This window comes from Prionailurus viverrinus, chromosome B1 (assembly GCF_022837055.1).
Source record: "Prionailurus viverrinus isolate Anna chromosome B1, UM_Priviv_1.0, whole genome shotgun sequence".
NCBI classification, from domain to species: Eukaryota; Metazoa; Chordata; class Mammalia; order Carnivora; family Felidae; genus Prionailurus; species Prionailurus viverrinus.
The window spans coordinates 43,473,630-43,501,038 of NC_062564.1; the positions used below are offsets into that span (position 1 = coordinate 43,473,630).

The 27,409-nt window shown below is 36.3% G+C and overlaps 1 protein-coding gene across 6 annotated transcripts in view; it reads right to left on the reverse strand.

The window, feature by feature from the left end:
• Nucleotides 1-18,468: 18,468 nt before the first annotated feature.
• Nucleotides 18,469-27,409, reverse strand: part of ADAM32 (ADAM metallopeptidase domain 32) — a 184,825-nt gene continuing 175,884 nt past the window's right edge. For 5 of the 6 annotated variants that reach the window (XR_007151363.1, XM_047854776.1, XM_047854775.1 and 2 more), the window contains 3 exons: nt 21,751-21,789; nt 19,446-19,484; nt 18,469-18,578 (listed from right to left, as the gene is read on the reverse strand). Coding sequence is in view for 4 of the 6 variants with exons in the window: in XM_047854776.1 (XP_047710732.1) it covers nt 18,572-18,578; nt 19,446-19,484; nt 21,751-21,789 (85 nt within the window). In the remaining 2 variants the exon portion in view is untranslated. Of the gene's footprint in view, nt 18,579-19,440; nt 19,485-21,750; nt 21,790-27,409 lie in introns of those variants that run through there. The other variant, XM_047854779.1, reaches the window with a different exon arrangement.

Sequence of the window (27,409 nt, forward strand, 5' to 3'; positions counted from 1 at the left end):
TGGCAAGGCTGAGCCAAGAGTCTAGGCAGCTCAGCTGGATTCAGGATTAATTATTAATTATATCTGTTAAATCCATCTGGTAGAATGTGTCATTCAAAGCCACTGTTCCTTTGTGACTTTCTATATGGATGACCCATCCATTGATGTAATTGGGGCGTTAAAGTTCCCTACCACTATTGTATTACTATCAATTAGTTCCTTTATGTTTATTAACTGCTTTATGTATTTGAGTGCTTTCATGTTGGGTGCATAAATACTTCCAATTGTTAAATCTTCTTGTTGGGTTGTTCCCTTTATGATTATATACTGTTCCTTGTCTCTTTTAACAGTCTTTGTTTTAAACTCTATTTTGTCTGATATAAGTATTACTACCCTGGCTTTCTTTTGACATCCACTTCATGATAAATGTTTCTTCATCCACTCATTTTCAATCTACATGTGTTTTTAAGTCTGAAATGAATTTTTTAGGCAGTGTATAGATAGGTTTTGCCTATCTTTGTGGTCTTACAAAGAAGTGGTCCTATAGTGCTCTGCAGTGCAGTTTTTAGTCCATTTACATTCAAAATAATTATTGACAGATATGTATATATTGCCAGTTTGTTACTTGTTTTGTGACTTCTCTGTTTCCTTATTCTCTTCTCTCACAATAAGTTGGCTCTATTTAGTGACATACTTGGATTCTTTTATCTCTATTTTTTGCATATCTGTTACTGGTTTTTGATTTGCAGTTACCATTAGATTTGTATATAATATCTTCTGCATTTAGCAGTCTGTATTAAGCTATGTTCACTTAAGTTTGAACTCATTCTTTACTCCTGTCCTCCCCACATTTTAGATATATGGTATAATACATCCTTTTATTTTGTGAATCCCTTGACTGATTTTCACAGATATACTTTTTATTGCTTTTGTGCTTCTTACTTTTCTTAGTCTTACTTGTGTTCTTTCCTTTCCACTCAATGAATCCCCTTTAACATTTCTTGTAGGGCTAGTTGAATGGCCACAAACTCCTTTAACTTTTATCTGGGAAACTCTTTATCTCTTCTTGTATTCTGAATGACAGCCTTGCTGGATAGAATATTCTTGACTGCATATTTTTTTCCTTTCAGCACTTTCAATATATCATTCCTTCTGGCCTGTAAACTTTCTGCTGAAAAATCTGCTGATAGCCTTATGGGGTTCTCCTTGTATATAACTGTTTTCTTTTCTCTTGGTGCTTTAAAAATTCTGTCTTTATCACTACTCTTTGGCATTTTAATTACTATGTAATTAAAATGTGTGTGTCTTAATGTGCACTTCCTTGGGTTGATTTTGTTGGGTTATCTCTATGCCTCCTGGATCCACATTTCTATTTTCCTTCTCAAATTTAGGATGTTTTCAGCTATTATTTCTTCAAATAAATTTTCTGCCCCCTTTTCTCTCTTTCTTCTGGAATCCCTATATTGTAAACGTTATTACACTTAATGGTGTCACTGAGTTCCCTAAGTCTATTCTCATTTTGCATAATGTTTGTTCTCTCACCTGCTAGGTTGATTACTTTCCATTACACTGTCCTCCAGATCACTGACTCATTCTTCCCTTTCTAGTCTACTTTTCATTCCATCAGGTGTATTTTAAATTTCACTTAATCTGTTCTTCTCCGGTTCTTTTTTACCTCTTTGTTAAGGGTCTCACTGAGGTCCTATACTCTTTTATTAAGCCCAGTGAGTATAATTATGATCATTACTTTAAATTCTCCTTTAGACATCTTACTTATCTCCATTTCATTTAGGTCTTCTGTTGTGATTTTGTCCTGGTCTTTCATTTGTGACATATTCCTCTGTCTCCTCATTTTGTCTAACTCTGTATTTCTGTATGTTAGGAAAGCAGATATGTCTTCTGCTCTTTATAGTGGCCTTATAGGGACACCTGGGTGCCTCAGTCAGTTAAGTGTCTGACTTTGGATTTTGGCTCAGGTCATGATCTCACAGTCTGAGAGTTCAAGCCCCACATCAGGCTCTGCGCTGACAGCATGGAGCCTGCTTGGAATTCTCTCTATATATCTGCCCCTTCCCGACTAGTACTCTCTCTCTCTAAATAAACTTTAAAAAAAAATTTTAAGTAGTGGTCTTACAAAGAAGTGGTCCTATAGTGCTCTGCAGTGTAGTGACCTTGTTCCCTAGGACTTGGTCCTTCAAGGAGTGCCTCCTATGTGTGTTGTGTGTGCCCTGCTGTTGTGTTCTGATAACTTTTCCCTTCAGTCCAATTGTCTGCAATGTCTCTCTTTGCCTGTTGTGGGCAATGTTTGGTCCCTGTGGTGTTAGTGGGTCAGTCTGTGGCCACCTTGGGCTTAAGTGTAGTCAGACCAGTAGCTTGCTATAGACACAGTAGTACCCAACTTCAGATGTTTTCCCTGTATTGCCCCCTGAGAAGCTTTCACTGATGGGTGTGGCCCGCAGTCAGACCAGCAGTCTGCCCCCAGCCTGCTGCTAGGGCCACAGTCTGACATTTGTGTGTTATCTTTCCCCTCTCCCCAGAGGCAGAGTCACTCAGTGTAGTACTGGCCCCCATTGGGGCTACCTGCACACTGCCAGGCCTACAGCACTGCCCTGGCTGGCCTCTAGCCAAGAGCCAATTGGAAGGGGTGGATCTTCAACTTTTTGGGGGAGGCCCAGTGTTAGTAAGGTTTGAGGAAATTCTCTGGGGGAGGGGACATGCAGCATTTAGACTAAAGCAGGCTTGGCTGGAAGGGGTGGATCTGCCAATGTGTGAGGGGTATGGGGCCACAGTGTCATTAATTAGGTAATGAGTGTCAGTGTTGTGTTGGTTCTGGTTGGAGGCCCTGTTTATGCTGGGACCAGGGAAGGGAAATTGCACCTGCCAGCTCCTTTGTTCCTGGAAGAGTCTACCGATGATGTTGGCCCCTCCAGCACTTGCTCTGAGATATAAATTATTTTCCCTCCCATATGTTCCAGGCACTCTTCAAACTATTGCTTCTATGCTATATCTCCACAAGCTGTTTTTTGTGCTGTCTCTTTAAGGGCAGGGACTCAGCTTCCTCTTGATCTTCTGGCTCTCCCAGAGCTGAGCCTGCTGAATTTTTAAATTCCAGGTTTTAAGTCCCACTGGCTGTAAGAACTCTTCTAATTTGGCCCCTCTGGTTTTCAAAGCCAAAATTATGGGGGTTTGTTTTTCCCATGTGGGCTCCGTGGTGTGAGAGTCTGTTTCTCTCCCTTCTCCATGCCCTCAGGTTCCTCCCCGCCATGGATAGGCTCACAGTCCATTTAGCTCCCATCAAGACTCTGCTCTTCCTACCCTCTTCAGTGAGGCTTCTTCTCTACATTTAGTTGTGGAGTTTGTTCTTCCAGTCTTTGGCCATTGTCTAGGTTATTTACACTGATGTGAGTGTTATCTACTCCTATCATAGGATGAGGTAAACTTAGGGTCCTCCTACTCTGCCATCTTACCACCAGCCCAAAACTCACATTTACTATTAATATAAATTTTCTATGCCATGCCATTGGCTGAATATTTGGTAATAAATGATCTTTTAGTAATAGATAATAAAATCATGAGTTAAGGGATCAAGGCAAATTACCAGACCATTAAGTTTTTATTTTTTTAACGAAATATGAAGGTTTATTTTTATTCTATTCTGGAGGAATTTAAGCCATGAAACCAAGATAAGAGTCCTGAAATATGAAATAGGTGTTTGAAGTGTCATTGTAGATATTTTATAAATTATTGCATAGAGGAAGGGCTTTGAGCAATTCTTAATAATTCCATTCCTGAAGGTGACTAGTTTGATTACTAAGATGCACTGAAAAATGTAGTGTACATAAACACCTGTCTTTTTATAAGGCTACCCAGCACTAACTTGTGAATGTACAACCACTAGATTAATATTGGTTCTTCTCTAAATAAATATGTAATATCAAGTTTGATTTTGCTTCTGCAATATATGATTTCAAAAATTAACTTCCAGAGTCACACAGGTGTAAATCTGAGTCTGAAATATAATCATATGCTATAATAGGGAAGAGTGTACATTATATATATATTAGTTCTGGTTTATCCTTACTCCAATAAGTAATATATTATTTCAAAATTTTTAAATGCTAAAAATGTTATCTTAGTGGCATCCAAAATTCCTAATGAAAAATGGCAACACACCTTGTATTGAGTACCTTGAAATTGGTTTCTGAAAATGAATCATATTGGATCTGCTTTGTAATCTTTGAAGTTTGTTTTTTAAATGGATTTTTTATGAAGTATTATCTGTTAAATCAGATGGTTTCTCCTATATTGATAGCATTTTGTCTTCTAATTAAAAAATTACTATTTTCAAATACCTACTGTGTATTAAAGCTAAAGTAGGTGGATTAGTTTTTTATCACTGTGGAACAAATTACCCTAAACTTCATATCTTATAGCATTAACATTTTTTAACTTTCTTATTCAGCAAACATTTATTTCTGGGTAATCCAATATAAATAATATCATGTTAAAATGAAAGATGAAACAATCAAGTCAAGGGATTCTAAAGATTTGATAGATGTGCCTCCCTTATTCCAGAACTCAGTAGACTATCAGTTTAGCCTACAACCAAAAATCTTCATCTAACTATCATGAGAATGCTTGACTCCCTCCAAAGTACCTTATTCTGTACACTTTTAACAATGCATTATGTATTACCTGCTTTCCTTAGCTGAAGTACATTCATGAATTATTGTGATGATGGAAAAGTCTATTTTCCATTCACTGTTTTGTCTGGTCATCCTTGCTCATCCTTAAGAGTGATGAGTAGGAGTTTGCCTATATTCCACTTATGTATATATTTTTGTCCTTATTTAAACACGTTTTTGGTATACTTTTACAAAATCATCCTAATAGAAATGAAAAGTCAATACCTCCCTCCTAATCAAATATGCTACTGGGAAATTCATTTCTGAAGTAGAAACTGACTATTCTAAAAAGCAAATTAATGAGAATTTAGTCATTCATTATGTAAGAATAAGCAAATACTTAATAATTAATCTTTTATGTCCTTATGAAACTGAATTTTATGCATTTCCTATTCAAATTAATATAATAAGTAAAAACAAGGCAAAAAAAAAGCTAACATTACTTCATACCTTACTAGGTGCCAGGTATGGTGAAATGTCCACTTGCCTATTCTGATTTTAGTAACTCATTATTAGGATTAGAGATTAGAAGATATTTTCAAATGATAGCTTCCACTTATTGAAAAACTCTCATATGCCCACAAGCCAAGGACTTCACGTGAATCATTGAAAATACTCTTACCTGGGTATAATTATCCTCATTTAATGCATGATGAACTTTAAGCTCAGAGAGATTAAGTAGCATCTTCATGTCTAATAGCTTGTTAGTGCCAGTCTTTGGAGTCAGATAGATAGCTCCTCATTTGAATTATAATTTTATGTTTTCTTTTTTTTAATATGAAGTTTATTGTCTTCTTGATGATGTTTGTATTTGTATGGTAAATGTAAGCCCCAATACACCTAGCTCTTTTATATTGTTCATATATATGTACATAGATATTTTTAATCAGACAATTCAGAGAAAATATCTTCACCCCAGACATATTTTTTTCTTACACTTTAGGCATAGATCTATTCATGTTTTGCTCAAATTATTCTTTTTCCTTCACAATTATTCTTTCTGTTGAGATGTTTATTCTTATCATTTTCGATTAATAATTATATTCACCACAATAATCTCTACCTTTTTTCTGTAAAAATTTGATGCCACTTTTTAGCATGTTCAACATTCTCACTACTAGTGTAGTTTTAAAACTCAATATTCTAGTATTGTACACTAACAACTACAAAAGTTAGCTGAAATAAAAACACAATAGAGGACAAAAAACTTGATATGTGAGGCTTAGATGACTTTCCATAAGTGCTCATGTCATTCTGTGGGTAAAATCAAGTTGACTTGGCCTTACTTTAGAGAGTAACTTGTTTACCGTCCATGAAGTTCATGTGCTGAGAGTCTATACATAGAGCTGTTTTCAGATATATGGTGACAACTGTTACTAGTCTATGTGTTTGTATTTCTATGCAATATGCATGTGTGTTTCTCCCCCTCTTCTTTCTTTTCCTTCATCTGTCTGCTGTTTCTTTCTCTTTTTATGTTTTAACATTTATTTATTAGGTCTGTTTTTCAGCTTTATAGAGATATAATTGACATATAACATTGTGTCATTTTAAGGAGTACAACTTGATTTGATACACTTATACATTGTAATATGATTACCACCATAGCATTAGCTGCTCACCTCTGTCACATCACATGATACCACTTCTTTTTTATGGTAAGAACATTTCAGATGTACTCTTTTAGCAATTTTCAAGTAGACAATACAATACTGTTAATTATAATCACAATGCTATGCATTAGATACCCAGAACTTATTCATCTTCTAACTGGAAGTTTATGCCCTTTGACCAAAAACTCCCTAATTCCCTCAGCCCCCACCTCCTGGTAACCATCATTCTACTTTCTATGAGTTCAGTTTTTTTAGAGTTCACATGTAAAAGATACCATACAATATTTGTCTCCCTCTGTCTTATTTCACTTAGCATAATGCCCTCAAGGCCCATACATGTCACAAACGACAGGACTTCCTTCTTTTTAATAGCTGCCTAATATATCACTGTGCTATGTATATATTTCTTTCGAGATCCTGTTTACATTTTCTTTTGATATACACCCAGAAATAGGATTACTGGATCATATGGCAATTCGGTGTTCAACATTGAGGAATCTCAATACTGTTTTCCATAGTGGCTGTATACATTTACATTTCTATCAATATTGCATTTAGGTTCCCTTTTCTCGACATCCTTGCCAATACTTGTTATCTCCGGTCTTTTTGTTGATAGCCATTCTAATAGGTGTGAAGTGATATCTCATTGTGGTTTTGATTTGCATGATTAGCAACACTGAGCATCTTTTCATATAGCTATTGTCCATTTGTATGCCTTCTTTGCAAAAATGTCTATTCAGTTACTCTGCCCATTTCTTAATAGTATAAAAATATTATTTAAAATATTGGGGGTTTTGTTGTTATTGAGTCATATGAGTTTTTTTAATGTTTGTTTATTTTTGAGAGAGAGAGAGGCAAAGAGAGAGGGACAGAGGATCCAAAGTGGGCACTGTGCTGATTGCAGCAAGCCCAATTCAGAACTGTAATTCACAAACCACAAGATCATGATCTGGGTTACCAATCGAGCCACCAGGTGCCCCAAGTCATATGATTTAAAAACAATTAAAATATTTTATTTATTATTGAGAGCGAGAGAGAGAGACAGAGCATGAGCTAGGAAGGAGCAGAGCGAGAGAGGGACACAGAATCTGAAGCAGGCTCCAGGCTCTGAGCTGTCAGCACAGAGCCTGACACAGGGCTCGAACTCACAAGCCTTGAGACCTTGACCTGAGCAGAAGCCAGACGCTCAACTAACTGAGCCACTCAGATGCCCCATATGATTTTTTTTATAGATTTTGGATATTGACCACTTATCAGATATATGATATGCAAATATTTCCTCCCTTTCCATGTGTTGTCTTTTCATTTTGTTGAATATTTCTTTTGTTGTACAGAAGCTCCAGCCCTACTTATTTTTTTTTTTTTTGCCTTTGTTACTTGTGCTTTGGTGTCATAACCAAAACAATCATTGCCAAGACCAATGTCAAGGAGATTTTCCCTATGTTTTCTCCTAGGAGGTTTACAGTTTCAGGTCTTATGTTTAAGTCTTTAATTCATTTCTAGTTAATTTTTATGAGTGGTATAAGACAGGGCTCTAATTTCATTTTTCTGCATGTGGTTATCAGATTTCCTAAAACCATTTATTGAAAAGACTATCTTTTCCCCATCGAGTATTCTTGGCTCCCTTTCCAAATATTATCTATACAGGGGTTTATTTCTGGGCTCTCAGTCTGTTTCATTCATCTACAGGTCTACTTTTATGCTTGTAGTATATTCTTTTGAGATAATTATAGCCTTGGAGTATAGTCTGAAATCAGGAAGTACAATGCCTCCAGCTTTGTTCTTTCTCAGGGTTGCTTTGGCTATTTGGAGTCTTTTGTGGTTCCATAAAATTTTAGGATTGTTCTTTTCTATTTCTACGAAAAGTACCTGCAATGTTGATAGGGATTATATTGAATCTACAGAAGGATTTGAGTAGTGTGAACAATTTTCACAAAAGTAATTCTTCCAATCCATGGACATGGATTATCTTTCCATTTATTTGTGTCATCTTCAACTTTTTTTTATCAAGCCTTATGGTTGATAAGATCAGATCTTTCACTTCCTTGGTTACATGTATTCCTAAGTATTTTAATATCCTGATATACTTTGAATGAGATTACTTTTTTTTTCAGATTGTTAGTATGTAAAAAACATAACTGATTCCTGTATGTTGATTTTATATCCTGCAACTTTATTGAATTTGTTAAGAGTTTTAAGAGTTTTTGGTTGAGTTTTAGGATTTTCTTGTATAAAATTATATAATCTGCAAATAAAGTCAGTTTTACTTCTTCCTTTCTGATTTGCATGGCTTTTCTTTTCTTATCTTACCCAATTGCTCTAGCTAGGACTTCCAGTACTATATTGAGTAGGAGTGGTAAGAGTTGGCACCCTTATGTTTCTTCTTATCTCAGAGGAAAAGCTATCAACCTTTCACTGTTAGGTATGATATTTGGTGTGAGTTTGTCATATATGGCTTTATTATAATGAGATATATTCCTTCTATGTATCCATTTGTTGAGGATTCTTATCATGAAGCAATGTTACATTCTGTTAAATGCTCTACTTGCATCTATTGAGATGTTATGATTTTGACCTTTCATTCTACTAATGTGGTGTATTACATTTATTGATTTGTGTATGCTGAATAATGATTAAATTCCACAGATAAATCCCTCTTGATCAGAGTGTATGTCTTTTTAACGTACTGTTGAATTCAGTTTGTTAATACCTTACTGATTATCTTTGCATCTATGTTCATAAGGGATTCCATTTATTTCCTCATACTGTCGTCATCTGGCTTTGGTATCAGGGCAATACTGGCCTCATAGAATGAGTGTGAGTTTTCCCTCATCTTCAATTTTTTGTAAAAGTTTGAGAAGAATTGGCATTAATTTTTCTTTAGTAGAAATTACTAGTAAAACCATCTGGTCCTGGTCTTTTCTTTGTTGGGAGTTTTTTGATTACTGATTCCAATCACCTTACTTGTTATTGATCTGTTTATATTTTTTCTTTCTTCAGGATTCACTCTTGGTAAGTTGTATGTTTCCAGGAATGTATCCACTTCTTCAAGGCTATCCAATGTATTTTCATAAAGTTGTTCATAGTAGTAACTTTAATCCATTCAGTCACTGTCTTTTTGATTGAAGAATTCAATCCATTTACATATAGAGTAATTATTGATATGTAAGGCTTTACTAATGCCATCTTGTTTAGTGTTTGCTGGATATTTTGGAGTTCCCTTGTTCCTTTTATCCCTCCCTTTCTGCTTTTTTTAAACATCAACATTTATAATACTAATTTCTATAGATCAGGAATCCTGGCAGTACTTATTAGATCCTCTAAATTAGAGTCTCTTTCAGGCATGAATCAAGATGTTACCTTGGGACGCAGTCATCTTAAGGCTTAACTGGAGAAGGATCCACTTCCTCCTGTCCTTGTTGGCAAGATTCAGTTCATGTACTATTGAGCCAGAACCCTTCTTCCTGGCTTTTGGAAAAAGGTCAATCTCAGTTCCTTTCTATGTGTGCCTACTCAAGATGGATCTCAAAACATGGCACCTTGCTTCATTAGTGCAAGCAAGGGAGAAAAGTCAGACAGAGAATATAAGCGTGATGGGAACATTAGTTTTTTATTACCTAATCTAAGAAAGGACACCCCATCTCTTTTGCGATATTCTATTTGTTAGAAGTAAGTCAGGAGGTTTCACCCAGATTCAATAATAGGAATCAACCAAGAGACAAAAATGTGAGGAGGTATAAATTTTTGAGATCCATTCTATGATTGAAGATATGGTCTAGCTTAGTAAATGTCTCACGTGTGCTTAAAAAGAATTTGTAGGGGCGCCTGGGTGGCGCAGTCGGTTGAGCGTCCGACTTCAGCCAGGTCACGATCTCGCGGTCCGTGAGTTCGAGCCCCGCGTCGGCTCTGGGCTGATGGCTCAGAGCCTGGAGCCTGTTTCCGATTCTGTGTCTCCCTCTCTCTCTGCCCCTCCCCCATTCATGGTCTGTCTCTCTCTGTCCCAAAAATAAAAAATAAAAATAAATAAAAAAAAAAAGAATTTGTATTCTGCTGTTGTTGGGTAATATGTTCCATAAATATCCAGTAGGTTTCACTGGATGATGGGATATTCATTTCTTCTATACCTTTATTGTCTAAGGTCCTATAAAGTACTGAGAGAAAGATGGAGAATTCCTCAACTGATAATAATATAATGGAGTTCTCCTTTCAGTTCTGTCAATTTTGCTTCACATATTTTGCAACTCCTTTGTTTTGTTCATATACATATAATACTGTTATGTCTTCTTGGTGGATTGACCCTTTTATTATTATGTAATGTCACTCTGGAACTTTTCTTTGCTCTGAAGTCTACTTTTATGTTAATATAGCCATTAAAGCATTCTCCTGATTAGTGTTTGCATCATATATTTGTTTTCATCATTTTACCTTTAACCTACATATGTTATATTTAAAGGGAGATTTTTTTTAGAAATTTGTGTCATTTAAAAAATCGATTTCAGCAATCCCTGTTTTTCAATTGATGTGTTTGCCATTTTTATATAATGTAATTATTGATATATAAGAATTTAACCCTACCATCAGGTTATTTGGTTTCTGTTTCTTCCCACTCTTTGTTTCCCATTTGTTTCCTGACTTTTTATAAGTATTTGAACATTTTTCAGCACCACACTTTAATTTATACTATTTTTTGAAGACCCTATAAAAACAGTATACACTAAAACAACTGTATAAACATGTAAAAACTAAAAGTTTCTTTGTAGTTGTTCTAGAGATTACAATATATATACATACAGCTTATTACAGTCTGCTGGTATTAACATTTTACCACTTGAAGTGGAATGTTGGTAACTTATCATCATTTAGGCCTCTTTACATCCACACAAAGTGATCCCCACTATGATATCGTTGTCTCAAATATTTTTCTGCATATATTGAGAAATTTATCTAGCAGTTACAGTTTTTGCTTTTAATCATCACACTTTTCGAAACTCAACAGTAAAAGAATAATCTATTGTATGTGCCCATGTATTTAGCCTTTCCATTGTTCTTTCATTCTGGTATTCCAACTTTGCTTTTAATACAATTTTCTTTCTTTCTTACCAATTTCCTTTAGCTATTCTTTTAGAACAGGTCTGATGGTTACAAATTCTTTTTATTTATCTCAGAATGTCTTTCACTTTCATTTCTAAAAGGTATTTTTTCTGGATATAGAATTCTGTGTTGAGAGTTCTTTTAGCACTTGAAAATAAGTGTTCTGTTACTTCTTTTGTCCTCCATTATTTCTGAGGAAAAAACTGTCATTTGAATCAAGATTCCACTCACTGACTTAACTAGAGAGGACCATCACCTTGTTATTGCAAGATGGTGGCAGTGGAAGTCAGAGTTCCACACACAGGCTCTGTAAAATTGCCTTGTTAACATAGTGGGTATTGAAGACAGGATTTCACCCACTGGCTTTGCTGCTGCAGTGCCTGTTATTGTGGGAGAGGAGTGCCACTTTTTTTCACATATTATTTGTCTCCAGAAAAACAGTCATGGTTAAAAGTTTCTGACAAGGTGGAGGAGTTAAGATGGCAGAGAAGTAGGGTCCCGGGGCTTTCCTTGTCCCTCAAACACAGCTATATTGAGGTCATATCACTTGGAATACCCAGGAAAATGATCTGAGGAGTAGCAGAAGAATCTCCACTGTTGGAGGGAGACAGTGTGGCAGGTAGAAGTTGCGTGGAAGTGAATTGGGGTAGAGAAAAACGGTGGTGCCATGGAGGGGAGGGAACCCTTCCTGTGGAAAGACAAAAGGGAGAGAAATAGAGATGGGTCGAGAAAGTGTGGCACTGAGTTCACACAGGAGGAAAACCTCTCTGGACCATGGATTAGGGATCAAGAAGTGCTGAATTTCACAGGATTTTTGTTGTGTGTGTGTGTGTGTTTGGTGTTTTGTCTTGTTTTGTGTGTGTGTGTGTGTGTGTGTGTGTGTGTGTGTGTGTTTGGTGTTTTGTTTTGTTTTGTTTTGCAAACAGTGTTTGGAGCTCAAACTCTGAGGTTTTGGAAGTGCACAACTTTCCCCAGAGTGGAGCTGTGGTGTGCACTTCTGGGGTGGAGGGAGCTGGCCCTGGATAGCATTCATTCTTGATGAAACAAATATAGCAAATATAACAAAATACAGCATCCATTCTTGATAAATAACCCACAATGAAGTAGGGATAGAGGGAACATACACAAACATTATAAAGGCCATACCCAAAAGACTCACAACTAATAATATCCTCAATGAAGAAAACCTGAGAGCTTTTTCTCTATGGTCAGGAACAAGACAGGGATGTCTACTCTCACCATTGTTACTTAATAGAGTACTAGAAGTCCTAAAATCTCAGCAATTAGACAATAAAAAGAAATAAAAGGCATCCAAATTGGCAAGGAAGAAGTCAAACGTTCACGCTTCACAGATGACATAATACTGTATGTAGAAAACCCAGAAGAAAAAATTGCTAGAACTGATACATGAATTCAGCAAAGTTGCAGGCTATAAAATCAATGAACAGAAGTCTGTTGCATTTTTATACACCAATAATGAAGCAGAAGAAAGAGAAATTAAGGAACCAATCCCATTTATAATTGCAACAAAATCAGTAAGATACCTAGGAATAAACCAATGCCAAGAGGTAAAAGATCTATATTCTGAAAACTATAGAAAACATTGATAAAAGAAATTGAAGAAGACACAAAGAAATGGAAAAATATTACATGTTCATGGATTGGAAGAACAAAAATAGTTACAATTTTTATAGTACCCAAAGCAATCTACATATTCAATGCAATCCCCATCAAAATACCACCAACATTCTTCACAGAGCTAGAGCAAACAATCCTAAAATTTGTATGGAACCACAAAAGACCCTGAATAGCCAAAGCAATCAATCCTCAAGAAGAAAAGCAAAGCTGGAGAAATCACAATTCTGAACTTCAAGCTGTATTACAAAGCTGTAGTCATGACGACAGTATGGTACTAACACAAAAGCAGACACATAGATCAATGGAAGAGAATAGAAAACCCAGAAATGCATCCACAACTATATGGTCAACTCATCTTTGGCAAAGCAGGAAAGAATAACCAATGGAAAAAAGACAGGTTTCTTCAGCAAAAGATGTTGGGAAAACTGGACAGCAACATGCAGAAGAATGAACCTGGACCACTTTCTTACACCATACACAAAAATAAACTCAAAATGGATGAAAGACCTAAATGTAAGACAGGAAGCCATCAAAATCCTAGAGGAGAAAACAGGCAACCTCTTTGACGTTGGCCAAAGCAACTTCTTACTTGACATGTCTCCAGAGGCAGGGGAAACAAAAGCAAAGATGAACTATTGGGATCTCAACAGGATAAAAACTTCTGTAAAGTGAAGGAAACAATTAGCAAAACTAAAAGGCAAGCAACAAAATGGGAGAAGATATTTGAAAATGACATATCAGATAAAGGGTTAGCATCCAAAATCTATAAAGAACTTATCAAACTCAACACCAAAAAATAAATAAATAAAATAATAATAATAATAATAATAATAATAATAATCCAGTGAAGAAATGAGCAAAGGACATAGATACTTTTCCAAAGAAGATATCCAGATGGCTAACAGACACGTGAAAAAATGCTCAGCATCACTGATCATCAGGGAAATACAAATCAAAACCACAATGAGATACCATCTCACATCTGTCAGAATGGCTAAAATTAACAATTGAGGCAACAACAGATGTTGGTGAGTATGCAGCAAAAGAGGAACCCTTTTGCACTGCTGGTGGGAATGCAAACTGGTGCAACCACTCAAAAACGGTATGGAGGTTCCTCAAAAAATTTAAAATAGATCTACACTATGACCCAGCAATTGCACTACTAGGTATTTATCCAAAGGATACAGGAGCGCTGTTTCGAAGGGGCACATGTACCCCAGTGTTTATAGCAGTGCTATCAGCAATAGCCAAAGTATGGAAAGAGCCCAAATGTTGTCCATCAACTGATGAATGGATGGAGCTATATATATGTGTGTGTGTGTGTGTGTGTGTGTGTGTGTGTGTGTGTGTGTATTTGCAACAACGTGGATGGAACTAGAGTATACTATGTTAAGCGAAACTAGTCAGAGAAAGACAAAGATATGACTTCACTCATGGAATTTAAGATACAAAAGAAATTAACATAAAGAAGGGAAGCAAATATAACATAAAAACAGAGAGGGGGACAAAGCCTAAGAGACTGTTAAATACAGAGAACAAACGGTGGGTTGCTGGTGGGGTGTTGGGCAGGGGGATGGACTAAATGGGCAAGGGGCATTAATGAGGACACTTGGATGAGCACTGGGTGTAATATGTAGGTGATGAATCAACTGGATTCTACTCCTGAAACCAATATTATACTATATGCTAACTAGCATGTTTAAAAACTAGTAGTCTTTAAAAAAAACTTTAGGGGCGCCTGGGTGGCGCAGTCGGTTAAGCGTCCGACTTCAGCCAGGTCACGATCTCGCGGTCCGTGAGTTCGAGCCCCGCGTCGGGCTCTGGGCTGATGGCTCAGAGCCTGGAGCCTGTTTCCGATTCTGTGTCTCCCTCTCTCTCTGCCCCTCCCCCGTTCATGCTCTGTCTCTCTCTGGCCCAAAAATAAATAAACGTTGAAAAAAAAAAATTTAAATAAAAACTTTAAAAACAACAAAACACCAAATAAACACAGAAATAAAAGTGCTGAAAGGAAAATAATGGCGATTTAGAATTCTAGGTGCAATAACTAGACATATCTTATGAAAATGAAGATAAATAAAAACTTTTTCAAACATAAAAAAACAGTGAAAGAATTATCACCACCAGTAGCACACTCTAAGGAATACTAAAGAAAGCTATTCACACTGAAGGAAGTGATTCCACATGGAAGCACAGATCTATAAGAGGAAATGGAGAGTACCTGAAAGATTAAACATGTGGGTAAATGTAAAAGACTAAATTTTTGAGAACACTGTTGACTCTTTCAGGTGAAAATAATAGCAGTATATAGGTGGAATTTATTAAATGTGTAGAATTAAATGTAGGAGCACCAAGGGTAGGAGGAGATAACAAAAATTACACTGTTGTAAAGTATTTTGTTGTTAGGTAGGATAATACTAATTCAAGGCAGACTGTGATAAATTAAGGATAAATGTTATAATCTCTGGAGTAGCCACCAAAAAAATTAATATTTAAAAAGACAGCTACAGGGACGCCTGGGTGATTCAGTTGGTTAAGCTTTCAACTTTGGCTCAGGTCATGATCTCATGGTTCATGTGTTCAAGTCCTGCATCAGGCTCCATGCTGACAGTGTGGAGCCTGACTGTAATTCTCTCTCTCTCTCAAAATAAATAATAAACTTTAAAAAAGAAAAAAAAAGACAGCTACAAGAGCCAACAGGGAAGAAAAACAGATTAATCCTCAATTACCCTAAAAGAAAAACAGAGGTGGGGGGAAGAACAAAGAAATGTAGGACAAATAGAAAACACATAATAAAATGGTAGACTTAAAACCAATAGTATCAGAAGTTATATTAAATGTAAATGCTTTTAACACTTCAGTTTGAAAACATTATATGACTGAATTTAAAAAATATAAGATTCAATTCTATTCTGTTTACATCAGATACATCTTAAATATAAGGAAAGATACATTGAAAGTTAAAGGATGAAAAAGATATCTGTATGCAAAGAACTGTAATGGCTATATTAATATCAGAAAAAAAGTAAAATTAAAAACTAAGACTATTAGAAATAAAAAGAATTATGTCGTGATAAAGGGTCAGTTAGTTCGTCAGAAAAGCATACCAATCCTAAAGATATATGCACTAAAATATAACTTGAAAACATGTGAAACACCAATAATATACCTAAAACAAATAACATATGAACAACAATAATAGGCAATTTTAACACATGTGTCTCAGGAAATAATAGAAAAGGGAAAAAAAATTTAAAGGTTTCAAAAATACTGGTAACAAACTTGGCTTTATTGACATTTTTCAATAATCGCAAATTGTACATTTTTTAGTGCACATGGAGCACTCACCAAAGTACATCATAGTCTGGACCATAAAGAAAACAATAATTTCAAAGAATTGTTAATTGTGTATGTATGTTCTCTGCCTATGATTGAATTAATTATAAATCAATAAGAAAAGATTAAACTGAAAATATCCAAATATTTGGAAGTTAAACAATACACGTCTAAGTAACCTATAATTCAGATATCAAAGTGAAAATTAGAAAATATTTTGACCTGAATAGAACTACCCTGTGACCCAGCAATTGCACTGTTAAGTATTTATCCAAGAGATACAGGTGTGCTGTTTCAGAGGGGCACATACACCCCAATGTTTATAGCAGTGTTATCAACAATAGCCAAAGTATGGAAAAAGCCCAAATGTCCATCAATGGATGAATGGATAAAGAAGATGTGGTATATATACAATGGAGTATTACTTGGCAATCAAAAAGAATGAAATCTTGTCATTTGCAACTACGTGGATGGAACTAGAGGGTATTATGCTAAGTGAGATTAGTCAGCGAAAGACAAGTATCATACGACTTCACTCATATGAGGACTTTAAGAGACAAAATACATGAACATAAGGGAAGGGAAATAAAAGTAATAAAAAAACAGGGAGGGGGACAAAACAGAAGAGACTCACAAATATGGAGAACAAACAGAGGGTTACTGGAGGTGTTCTGGGGGGGGAGGATGGGCTAAATGGGTAAGGAGCACTAAGGAATCTACTCCTGAAATCATTGTTGTACTATATGCTAACTAACTTGGATGTAAGTTTAAAAAAATAAAATTTAAAAACAAAATTAAAAGAAAACTACTAGGCAAAAATTAAGGTAAAATAGGAAACAACCACAATAAAAAAAAATAGAAAAGAAAGGAAAAGAAAGGAAAAGAAAAGAAAAGAAAAGAAAGAAAAGAAAGGAAAGGAAAGGAAAGGAAAGGAAAGGAAAGGAAAGGAAAGGAAAGGAAAGGAAAAGAAAAGAAAAGAAAAGAAAAAGAAAAAGAAAATATTTTAACCTGAAGAATAATAAAAATACAACATATCACATTTCATGAAATGAAGCTAAAGAAGTATATAGAGCAAATTTACACCTTTAAAATATTTAGAAAATGTTTAAAATAAATGAACTAAATTTCCACTTCCAGAAGCTAGGAAAAGAGCAAATTTTAAAAAGGCAGAAATCAGTGAAACAGAAAACAGAGATGCAATAAAGAAAATAAAAAGACGAGGTGGTCTGAAAAGATTAATAGATTTTAGTTAATGTGAAAACACTTATCAACCCTGATCAGAAAGATCTCATAAAAGGTTAATAACACTAATAAAGGTTATTAAGAACAACTTTATGTCAAAAGATTGACCATTAAATGAAATAGACTCCTTTAAGATTACAATATATGAAAAACCTACTGCAAGAATAAATTAAAAACCTGAATAGTCCTCTGTTAAAGAAATTGAATACATAATTAAAGTACAACTCACAAAGAAAATTCCAGTTTCATTGGTGAATTCTGACAAATATTTCATTGGAAAGGTAAACAATTTCATACATGATTTCAAAAAATGAAAATGAGAGAAACTTGACCTAACTCAATTTTTCAGCCTTGCCACTAAACTCTGATAGGGATTAACCTTTGCCCCTGAGACCCAAGCCCAAGCTCTATGGGTTCTTCTGTCTTCTAGGATTCACCCTATGGGACACTTAGCCAAGGGACAAGGGAAAAGCAGTGGTTACAGCAAGAGTCCTAGACAGTAGTATAGTCCTTAAGGCAAACACAGCTTCCCTCAGAAGCCATGGATTCGGGTTTTGGGGAAGGTGAGGTGGGAAAATATCAGGATTAACTGAGATCTGTATACAGCCAGCCAAGTCCAGTGAGAAGGACTAGGAGGAAGAACATGGACTACCACCCAGAGCTCTTCCTGAGTAAAAGCAGTTGATGCAGATTGCCAGCATCTGAGGCTCCAAGCAAGTAAGCAGGAGTGGGTGGTAGGAGAACTGGGAAAAAGAGCTCAGGGAGCCTGGTTGGGATGGAGATGCCTGAGTAGAGATGAGTATCTTCAGTTAAGGGCCCTGAAATGACAGAACTGCAGCCTCAGGGGTGGAAGCAGAAAGAAAAACAGATGCACATGCAAATAGTTCCACACTCGGTTTATTGTTTCCTTCAACTGTGACCAAGGGAGCAAAGGTGAAATTTTCATTTCTCAGTGAGATACTCTCTGATATCCATTGCCTTCTGAAGGAATTATTAGTTACTGTGGAAGAGAAAAAACACACACAGGCTTAAGGTATTGAGAGCAATAAATTCCCTTCCACCGCAGAATATACAAACTGGGGGTACTGCCAAGCAAAAAAATTCACGTCAAAAAAAAGGATTCTAGGGTCTCCTGGGTGGCTCAGCTGGGTAAGCTTCAGACTCTTGGTGTCAGCTCAGGTCTTGATCTCAGGGTCATGAGTTCAAGTTCCACATTGGGCTCCACATTGGGAATGGAACCTACTTAAAAAAAATTCTAGACAAAATTTTTGTTAATTTTGCTTGTGAAATTATTTGGCTGTGAGTAACATTTACGCTACAATTTTATGAGATTTCTGGAGAAGCATCATTTTTAATCAGAAGTATTTGCAAATGAGAAAATCTTACATTTTTCTACATAAAATAAAATGTTCATGAATATGAATCAAACTGCATTATTTTTTAGAAATTGAAATATATATTAATTATACCTTTTCCATATCTTGGGGCCAATCTGTTTAGTTTTTCATGTTGTAAATAGTTTTGTTTTTGGCAGTTGGAAACTCATAGGACTTAAATATTGTGCCTTCAATGCCTAACGGATAAGGTGGCCCTGATTATAAATTTACTTTATAGACTAATTTACATATCAGATATCTTACTGGATTCAACCCTTTAATTCCATTCTACCCACAAAAGATAGCTCCCAACAGACTTAAGAGAACAATATTGAATGAAGAAAAAAGACCAACAATAAGATTAGTAAAGATTAATACACTGTTTCTGATTTAGTACTTTACTAACTCAACTACCCAATAAATACTATAGATTATGAATTTCATTTTAATTTCAAACATTTATTTTAAGAGACAGCTTCTAATATACTTACCTACTATTATGTGTTTGGGTGCTCTCCTGTGATTTGGATCTAAATAAACAACGAAATAATACTTTTAGTTTGATACAATACAATACAATAAAGTTATTTTATATTTTTAATGGAAGTTTCTTCCTCTTTGCCTGCAAAAGAATGGTAAAAAAGAAATATCTCCCAAATGTCTACATTTATACTACTTATTACCAAAAGTCAAAATCAAATTTTTGGATCCATAGATTTTTTTCTGATCCTCTAACCAACAGAATTAGAGAAAAAAATAATAAATTGAAGACAAATTAAATGAGGTTTATTGACAGAGAAAATAATATAGATGATAAGATTAGGGAGATAATTCAGTGATAAGTGATATAATTTTACTTTTCTCATCCTTTCCCTACCTCTGCTATTTTATATCTTCAGACCTTAAAGAAGATGTTTCCAACTATTCTCACTATGAAACACCCCTTTTTAATATACAGTTGACAACAAAGGGGTTAAGGGTGTCAACCCCCACAGAGTTGATTACCACATATAACACTTTTGATTCCTCTAAAATTTAATTAATAATCTACTGTTGACTGGAAGCCTTTCTGATAACATAAAGGGTTGATTAACACATTTTATACTTCATATATATATATATTATAAATTGTATCTTACAATAAAGTAAGCTGGGGAAAAGAAAGGCTATAAAGAAAATCATAAAGATGGTACATTTATGGTACTATATTTATATATTTATCAAAAAGCCCATGTGTAAGTGGATCTGTACGGTTCAAATCCATGTTGTTCGAAGGTTAACTGTAGTTAGTTCTCCCCCAAACCAATAAAGAGATCTAGACTTGTGTCTACTGACATGCACAACCCATTAGATTTCCAGCATTTAAAAAAATTCTTGTTTTGGTAGTGTTAACCATGCCTTTGACTATCCCTCAGTCCAGTTGAATACCACTTCTAGAAGAAGATGATTATGTGAATCCCATATTCTATAATGAGAGAGGGGACAATTGTAGTAGTAATAATATTAATTATGTGTGTATGTGAAGTTCAAGAGTAATCACTCATTCATTAACAACTTATTCTTTAAGCATGTACTCTGCTAGGTATACAGAGCATTACCCTCAAGTGATTTCAGAGTATATATAGGGAAAGTGATGCTTCTAGGTAAGCAAAAGTTTGGAAGAATTGTGTTGAGCATTCTCTTGACAGGAAACAGAGACAATAAAGAAAATTAGCTCTTTTTTCATACCTAGTTGGGAGAATGTAACTAACATCTATAAAAGGGTAATTATGTTAGGAGATATCCAAAAATAACAGAGAGAATAAAGGATGTAGAAATTCCATAAGCTTCCCTAATGGAGGAAGTGACTTCATCAGAAAGGATAGAAACTATAAATGTTGTGGTGCAGCCTGAAATTTTAACCTGTGGCTATAAAGGGATACTCTGGAATACTAGTAGGTTGAAAGTAACTAAAAGACACTTTAAGGAAAAATGTCAGACAGTACAAGAAAACTAAAATTCTAGTAACGGAGAAAGAAATGTGAGAAGACCAATAAATATTTGATGACTTCAGAAGGATCACAAGGCCACAACTGTGGAGCATGGGAAACTAAAAATTTAAGAAGAATTCAGAGAACCTTTGTTAATACAATTGTGGGCTGTTGCGGGGCTGTGAGAAGCAAAGAATTTTAGTGTGTTTATCATACCATCTCTGTGATAAACCCCTCCTAAGTGGAGTTTACCCCATTGTTTATATTGAGTTTGTGGATATAAATGTAATCTGAACAAAAAAGTAGTATTTTCCTTTGTGTACCTCATCATAAAGAATGTAAAAAATGCTCTGCTTATGAGTTATTTCCACATAATAATTATAGATATCTTGTCTCATTAGATTTAACTAGTTTTTTTCCTGTGTATCAAAAGAGTAGGGAATCAATAAAAATTTAGTCAACTGAGAAAAAAGACTGAGTTAATAAATATTTATTCCTAGAATGAAAAATACTGATAAATTGTTTTTTAGGACAGTACTTTATCATCTGTGGCTGCTAAAAAATAGTAAGCAATTATTCGTTCACTATTTTCTTTTTTAAAAGTTTATTTATTTACTTTGAAAGAGAGAAAGAAAAAGAAGGAGCAGGGGGAGGGGTTGAGAGATAGGAGAGAGAGAATCCCAAGCACGCCTTACACAGGTTCAATCACATGATTTGAGCCGAAATCAAAAGTGGATGCCTAACCAACTGAGTCACCCAGGTGCCCCTGTTCATTCTTATTTTCAAGATACACTTATTTATGAGAAAAACTTTCTAAGTTACTTACCTGCTGGTATATGTTTGAGCACTACTTTCTGAACTGGATCTAAATAAAAATAAAAAATAAAAATAATGTCTAACAGTTAAGAAACTTGCCTAAATTGAGAATGATGATCAAGCCATTTTATACCAAAACTAACTCTCTTAACACTTGGTACATGCAAATAAATAATATTCTTATTTACACAACACCAAGTACAACATATAATGCAAAATATAAAACTTCCAGTGGGGAAAAGTATCAAGATGGTAGAGATGCATTTTTTTTTCTTCACCACTTCTAAGCACAATACATAAGTTTGACTATGAATGCCTAAATTTGGCTTTCAGGCTTCAAGTTAGTTTTTTTATTCATTGATATGTAAATTTCCACATTTTGCAAATGAAAATTCACATTTATTTACTTCTGGGCAATTTAGCACAATGAAATGACAGGAAAGAGTTCCCCTTTCTATTCCACAAGAAAAGTTTTCCCTTTCTATTCCACAGAAAAGCTGAAGAAGATGGCACAAAAATTTAATATCCAATGGAGATTGACAGCCAAAAAGGCTTTTCCTTCTGTCAGTAAAAAATGAAGAAACTAAGAGTTCAGAAGGAAAACAGGAGCAAAAGCTGAATGACTACAAGGGAATATGAATGATTTACATCCTAAGAGACATAGTTTTACTAAACGTAGCTTGGAAGGAGTAGAAGACACTGTTTCTAACAGATGTTAGAAAGATAGAACAAACCCTGAGACTAGTAGTCCTAAACAGAGCAAATAAAAATTATGGCCATTGGGAATGCAACAAGTAAGCTGGCTTATCCATGTAGATGGAAAAGGGCCACATAGAGAAGTAAAACCTCAGGCCTGTACTATGTAGAGGGGCAGGATCTCAATTCCTTAATCCTACTACCTACAAATTTGAGCCAGTAAATATAGAAAATATTGAAACATTCATGCTCCAGGACAGGCAAATCTGAAACATTCCCCTCTTCCTAATGTATGCATAAACTCAGCATGCAGAATTCCCATGAGACCAATCATTGCTCCTAAGGATGACATCATTTACAAGTCTAAATTACAAACTACTGCTCTGTGTTAAATGACCACAGCCATAGCACAGCAGAACAAAAAATTCACACATTAAGATCAATGGACAACATAAAAAACTTAAATAGAAATATTTAAGATCTCCACAGAGAGTAAGATGGGAATAAGTCATGAAAAAGATAACCATTAGGAGAATGAGTGATTTGGAAGCTCATATGAAGGAATCAATGCCAGATAGAGAGGTGAAAAAGTATGGTACATGAACAGTCCAGTTAAGAAACATGGACGCTAAAATGAGAAGACTCTCCCCAATATAATCTTTTTAGAGATTAGTCATTTTAAAGAAAAGAAAAAGAATGGGGAAGGGTCAATAATTGAAGAAATAATAACTGAATTTTTTTATAGAATTAATGACCTGAGTATTGATATCTAAAGACTATATTGAATCCAGATCAGTATCAATAAGAACAAATTATATCAGAACATATGATAATAAAATAACAAAACTCAGGACAAATAGGAAACCTTAGAAGTCATTTAGAGCAAACACATTAATTGGAAAGGAATAAAGAAATTAATTACACTAACAACGGAGGTCTCATCAATGACAGTAAATGTCACATTACAACAGAATGCTTTAAAAGAGTTGTGTAAAGTGACTCTCAACTAGAAGTCTATAATCATCCAGGTTCTCTTTCAAAGCTGGGTGTGGAAAAAAATATATGTTCAGGCATTTAACACAAAATGCTTATAACCATAGACACTAATTGAAACTAAAAGGGTTGTACTTCAGGAAAAGGGAAATTGAAATCAACATGAGAAAATGGGTTCAAGAATGAATAGTGAACAAAGTAACTGGTAAATATGTTGTTAGATCCTAGTAAATATAATAACAACAACAACAATGACTAATGGAAGGGAAATCATGTAGGTAAAGAACCTAGACGTTAAAACTCAAATGACAATATATGAAAGATTCATAATGTAGTTTGCTATTAAATGATCTTGGATCCTTCTACTGTTTAGGAAAAGACTGGAGGGGGTTTTGCAAGATGGCGGCTTAGGAGGACGCTGGGCTCACCGCACGTCCTGCTGATCACTTAGATTCCATCTACACCTGCCTAAATAACCCAGAAAACCGCCAGAGGATTAGCAGAACGAGTCGCCGGAGCCAAACGCAGATGAGAGGCCCACGGAAGAGGGTAGGAAGGGCGGAGAGGCGGTGCGTGCTCCACGGACTGGCGGGAGGGAGCCAGGGCGGAGGGGCGGCTCGCTGGCCAAGCAGAGCCCCCGAGTCTGGCTTACAAAAGCGGAGGGGCCTGACGGACTGTGTTCCGACAGCAAGCACGACTTAGCGTCTGGGAGGTCATAAGTTAACAACTCTGCTCAGAAAGCGGGAAGGCTGGAGGACAAAGGGAGGGAGAGCTGCTGAGCCCCCGGACGACAGAACTCAGTTTGGTGGGGAACAAAGGCGCTCGCCAGCGCCATCTCCCCCGCCCATCCCCCAGCCAAAATCCCAAAGAGAACCAGTTCCTGCCAGGGACTTGCTCGCTCCGCGCAAACACCCAACTCTGCGCTTCTGCGGAGCCAAACCTCCGGCAGCGGATCTGACTCCCTCCCACTGCCACAGGGCCCCTCCTGAAGTGGATCACCTAAGGAGAAGCGATCTAAGCCTGCCCCTCCTGCCCCCGTGCACCTTGCCTACCCACCCCAGCTAATACGCCAGATCCCCAGCATCACAAGCCTGGCAGGGTGCAAGTAGCCCAGACGAGCCACACCACCCCACAGTGAATCCCGCCCCTAGGAGAGGAGAAGAGAAGGCACACACCAGTCTGACTGTGGCCCCGGCGGTGGGCTGGGGGCAGACACCAGGTCTGACTGCGGCCCCGCCCACCAACTCCAGTTATACACCACAGCACAGGGGAAGTGCCCTGCAGGTCCTCACCACGCCAGGGACTATCCAAAATGACCAAGTGGAAGAATTCCCCTCAGAAGAGTCTCCAGGAAATAACAACAGCTAATGAGCTGATCAAAAAGGATTTAAATAATATAACAGAAAGTGAATTTAGAATAATAGTCATAAAATTAATTGCTGGGCTTGAAAACAGTATACAGGACAGCAGAGAATCTCTTGCTACAGAGATCAAGGGACTAAGGAACAGTCACGAGGAGCTGAAAAACGCTTTAAACGAAATGCATAACAAAATGGAAACCACCACAGCTCGGCTTGAAGAGGCAGAGGAGAGAATAGGTGAACTAGAAGATAAAGTTATGGAAAAAGAGGAAGCTGAGAAAAAGAGAGATAAAAAAATCCAGGAGTATGAGGGGAAAATTAGAGAATTAAGTGATACACTAAAAAGAAATAATATACGCATAATTGGTATCCCAGAGGAGGAAGAGAGAGGGAAAGGTGCTGAAGGGGTACTTGAAGAAATCATAGCTGAGAACTTCCCTGAACTGGGGAAGGAAAAAGGCATTGAAATCCAAGAGGCACAGAGAACTCCCTTCAGACATAACTTGAATCGATCTTCTGCACGACATATCATAGTGAAACTGGCAAAATACAAGGATAAAGAGAAGATTCTGAAAGCAGCAAGGGGTAAACGTGCCCTCACATATAGGGGGAGACCTATAAGACTCGTGACTGATCTCTCTTTTGAAACTTGGCAGGCCAGAAAGAATTGGCACGAGATTTTCAGGGTGCTAGACAGAAAAAATATGCAGCCAAGAATCCTTTATCCAGCAAGTCTGTCATTTAGAATAGAAGGAGAGATTAAGGTCTTCCCAAACAAACAAAAGCTGAAGGAATTTGTCACCACTAAACCAGCCCTACAAGAGATCCTAAGGGGGACCCTGTGAGACAAAGTCCCAGAGACATCACTACAAGCATAAAACATAAAGACATCACAATGACTCTAAACCCGTATCTTTCTATAATAACACTGAATGTAAATGGATTAAATGCGCCAACCAAAAGACATAGGGTATCAGAATGGATAAAAAAACAAGACCCATCTATTTGCTGTCTACAAGAGACTCATTTTAGACCTGAGGACACCTTTAGATTGAGAGTGAGGGGATGGAGAACTATTTATCATGCGACTGGAAGCCAAAAGAAAGCTGGAGTAGCCATACTTATATCAGACAAACTAGACTTTAAATTAAAGGCTGTAACAAGAGATGAAGAAGGACATTATATAATAGTTACAGGGTCTATCCATCAGGAAGAGCTAACAATTATAAATGTCTATGCACCGAATACCGGAGCCCCCAAATATATAAAACAATTACTCATAAACATAAGCAACCTTATTGATAAGAATGTGGTAATTGCAGGGGACTTTAACACCCCACTTACAGAAATGGATAGATCATCTAGACACACGGTCAATAAAGAAACAAGGGCCCTGAATGAGACATTGGATCAGATGGACTTGACAGATATATTTAGAACTCTGCATCCCAAAGCAACAGAATATACTTTCTTCTCGAGTGCACATGGAACATTCTCCAAGATAGATCATATACTGGGTCACAAAACAGCCCTTCATAAGTTTACAAGAATTGAAATTATACCATGCTTACTTTCAGACCACAATGCTATGAAGCTTGAAATCAACCACAGAAAAAAGTCTGGAAAACCTCCAAAAGCATGGAGGTTAAATAACACCCTACTAACGAATGAGTGGGTCAACCAGGCAATTAGAGAAGAAATTAAAAAATATATGGAAACAAACGAAAATGAAAATACAACAATCCAAACGCTTTGGGACGCAGCAAAGGCAGTCCTGAGAGGAAAATACATTGCAATCCAGGCCTATCTCAAGAAACAAGAAAAATCCCAAATACAAAATCTAACAGCACACCTAAAGGAACTAGAAGCAGAACAGCAAAGGCAGCCTAAGCCCAGCAGAAGAAGAGAAATAATAAAGATCAGAGCAGAAATAAACAATATAGAATCTAAAAAAACTGTAGAGCAGATCAACGAAACCAAGAGTTGGTTTTATGAAAAAATAAACAAAATTGACAAACCTCTAGCCAGGCTTCTCAAAAAGAAAAGGGAGATGACCCAAATAGTTAAAATCATGAATGAAAATGGAATTATTACAACCAATCCCTCAGAGATACAAACAATTATCAGGGAATACTATGAAAAATTATATGCCAACAAATTGGACAACCTGGAAGAAATGGACAAATTCCTGAACACCCACACTCGTCCAAAACTCAATCAGGAGGAAATAGAAAGCTTGAACAGACCCATAACCAGCAAAGAAATTGAATCGGTTATCAAAAATCTTCCAACAAATAAGAGTCCAGGACCAGATGGCTTCCCAGGGGAGTTCTACCAGACGTTTAAAGCAGAGATAATACCTATCCTTCTCAAGCTATTCCAAGAAATAGAAAGGGAGGGAAAACTTCCAGACTCATTCTATGAAGCCAGTATTACTTTGATTCCTAAACCAGACAGAGACCCAGTAAAAAAAGAGAACTACAGGCCAATATCCCTGATGAAGATGGATGTAAAAATTCTCAATAAGATACTAGCAAATCGAATTCAATGGCATATAAAAAGAATTATTCACCATGATCAAGTGGGATTCATTCCTGGGATGCAGGGCTGGTTCAACAT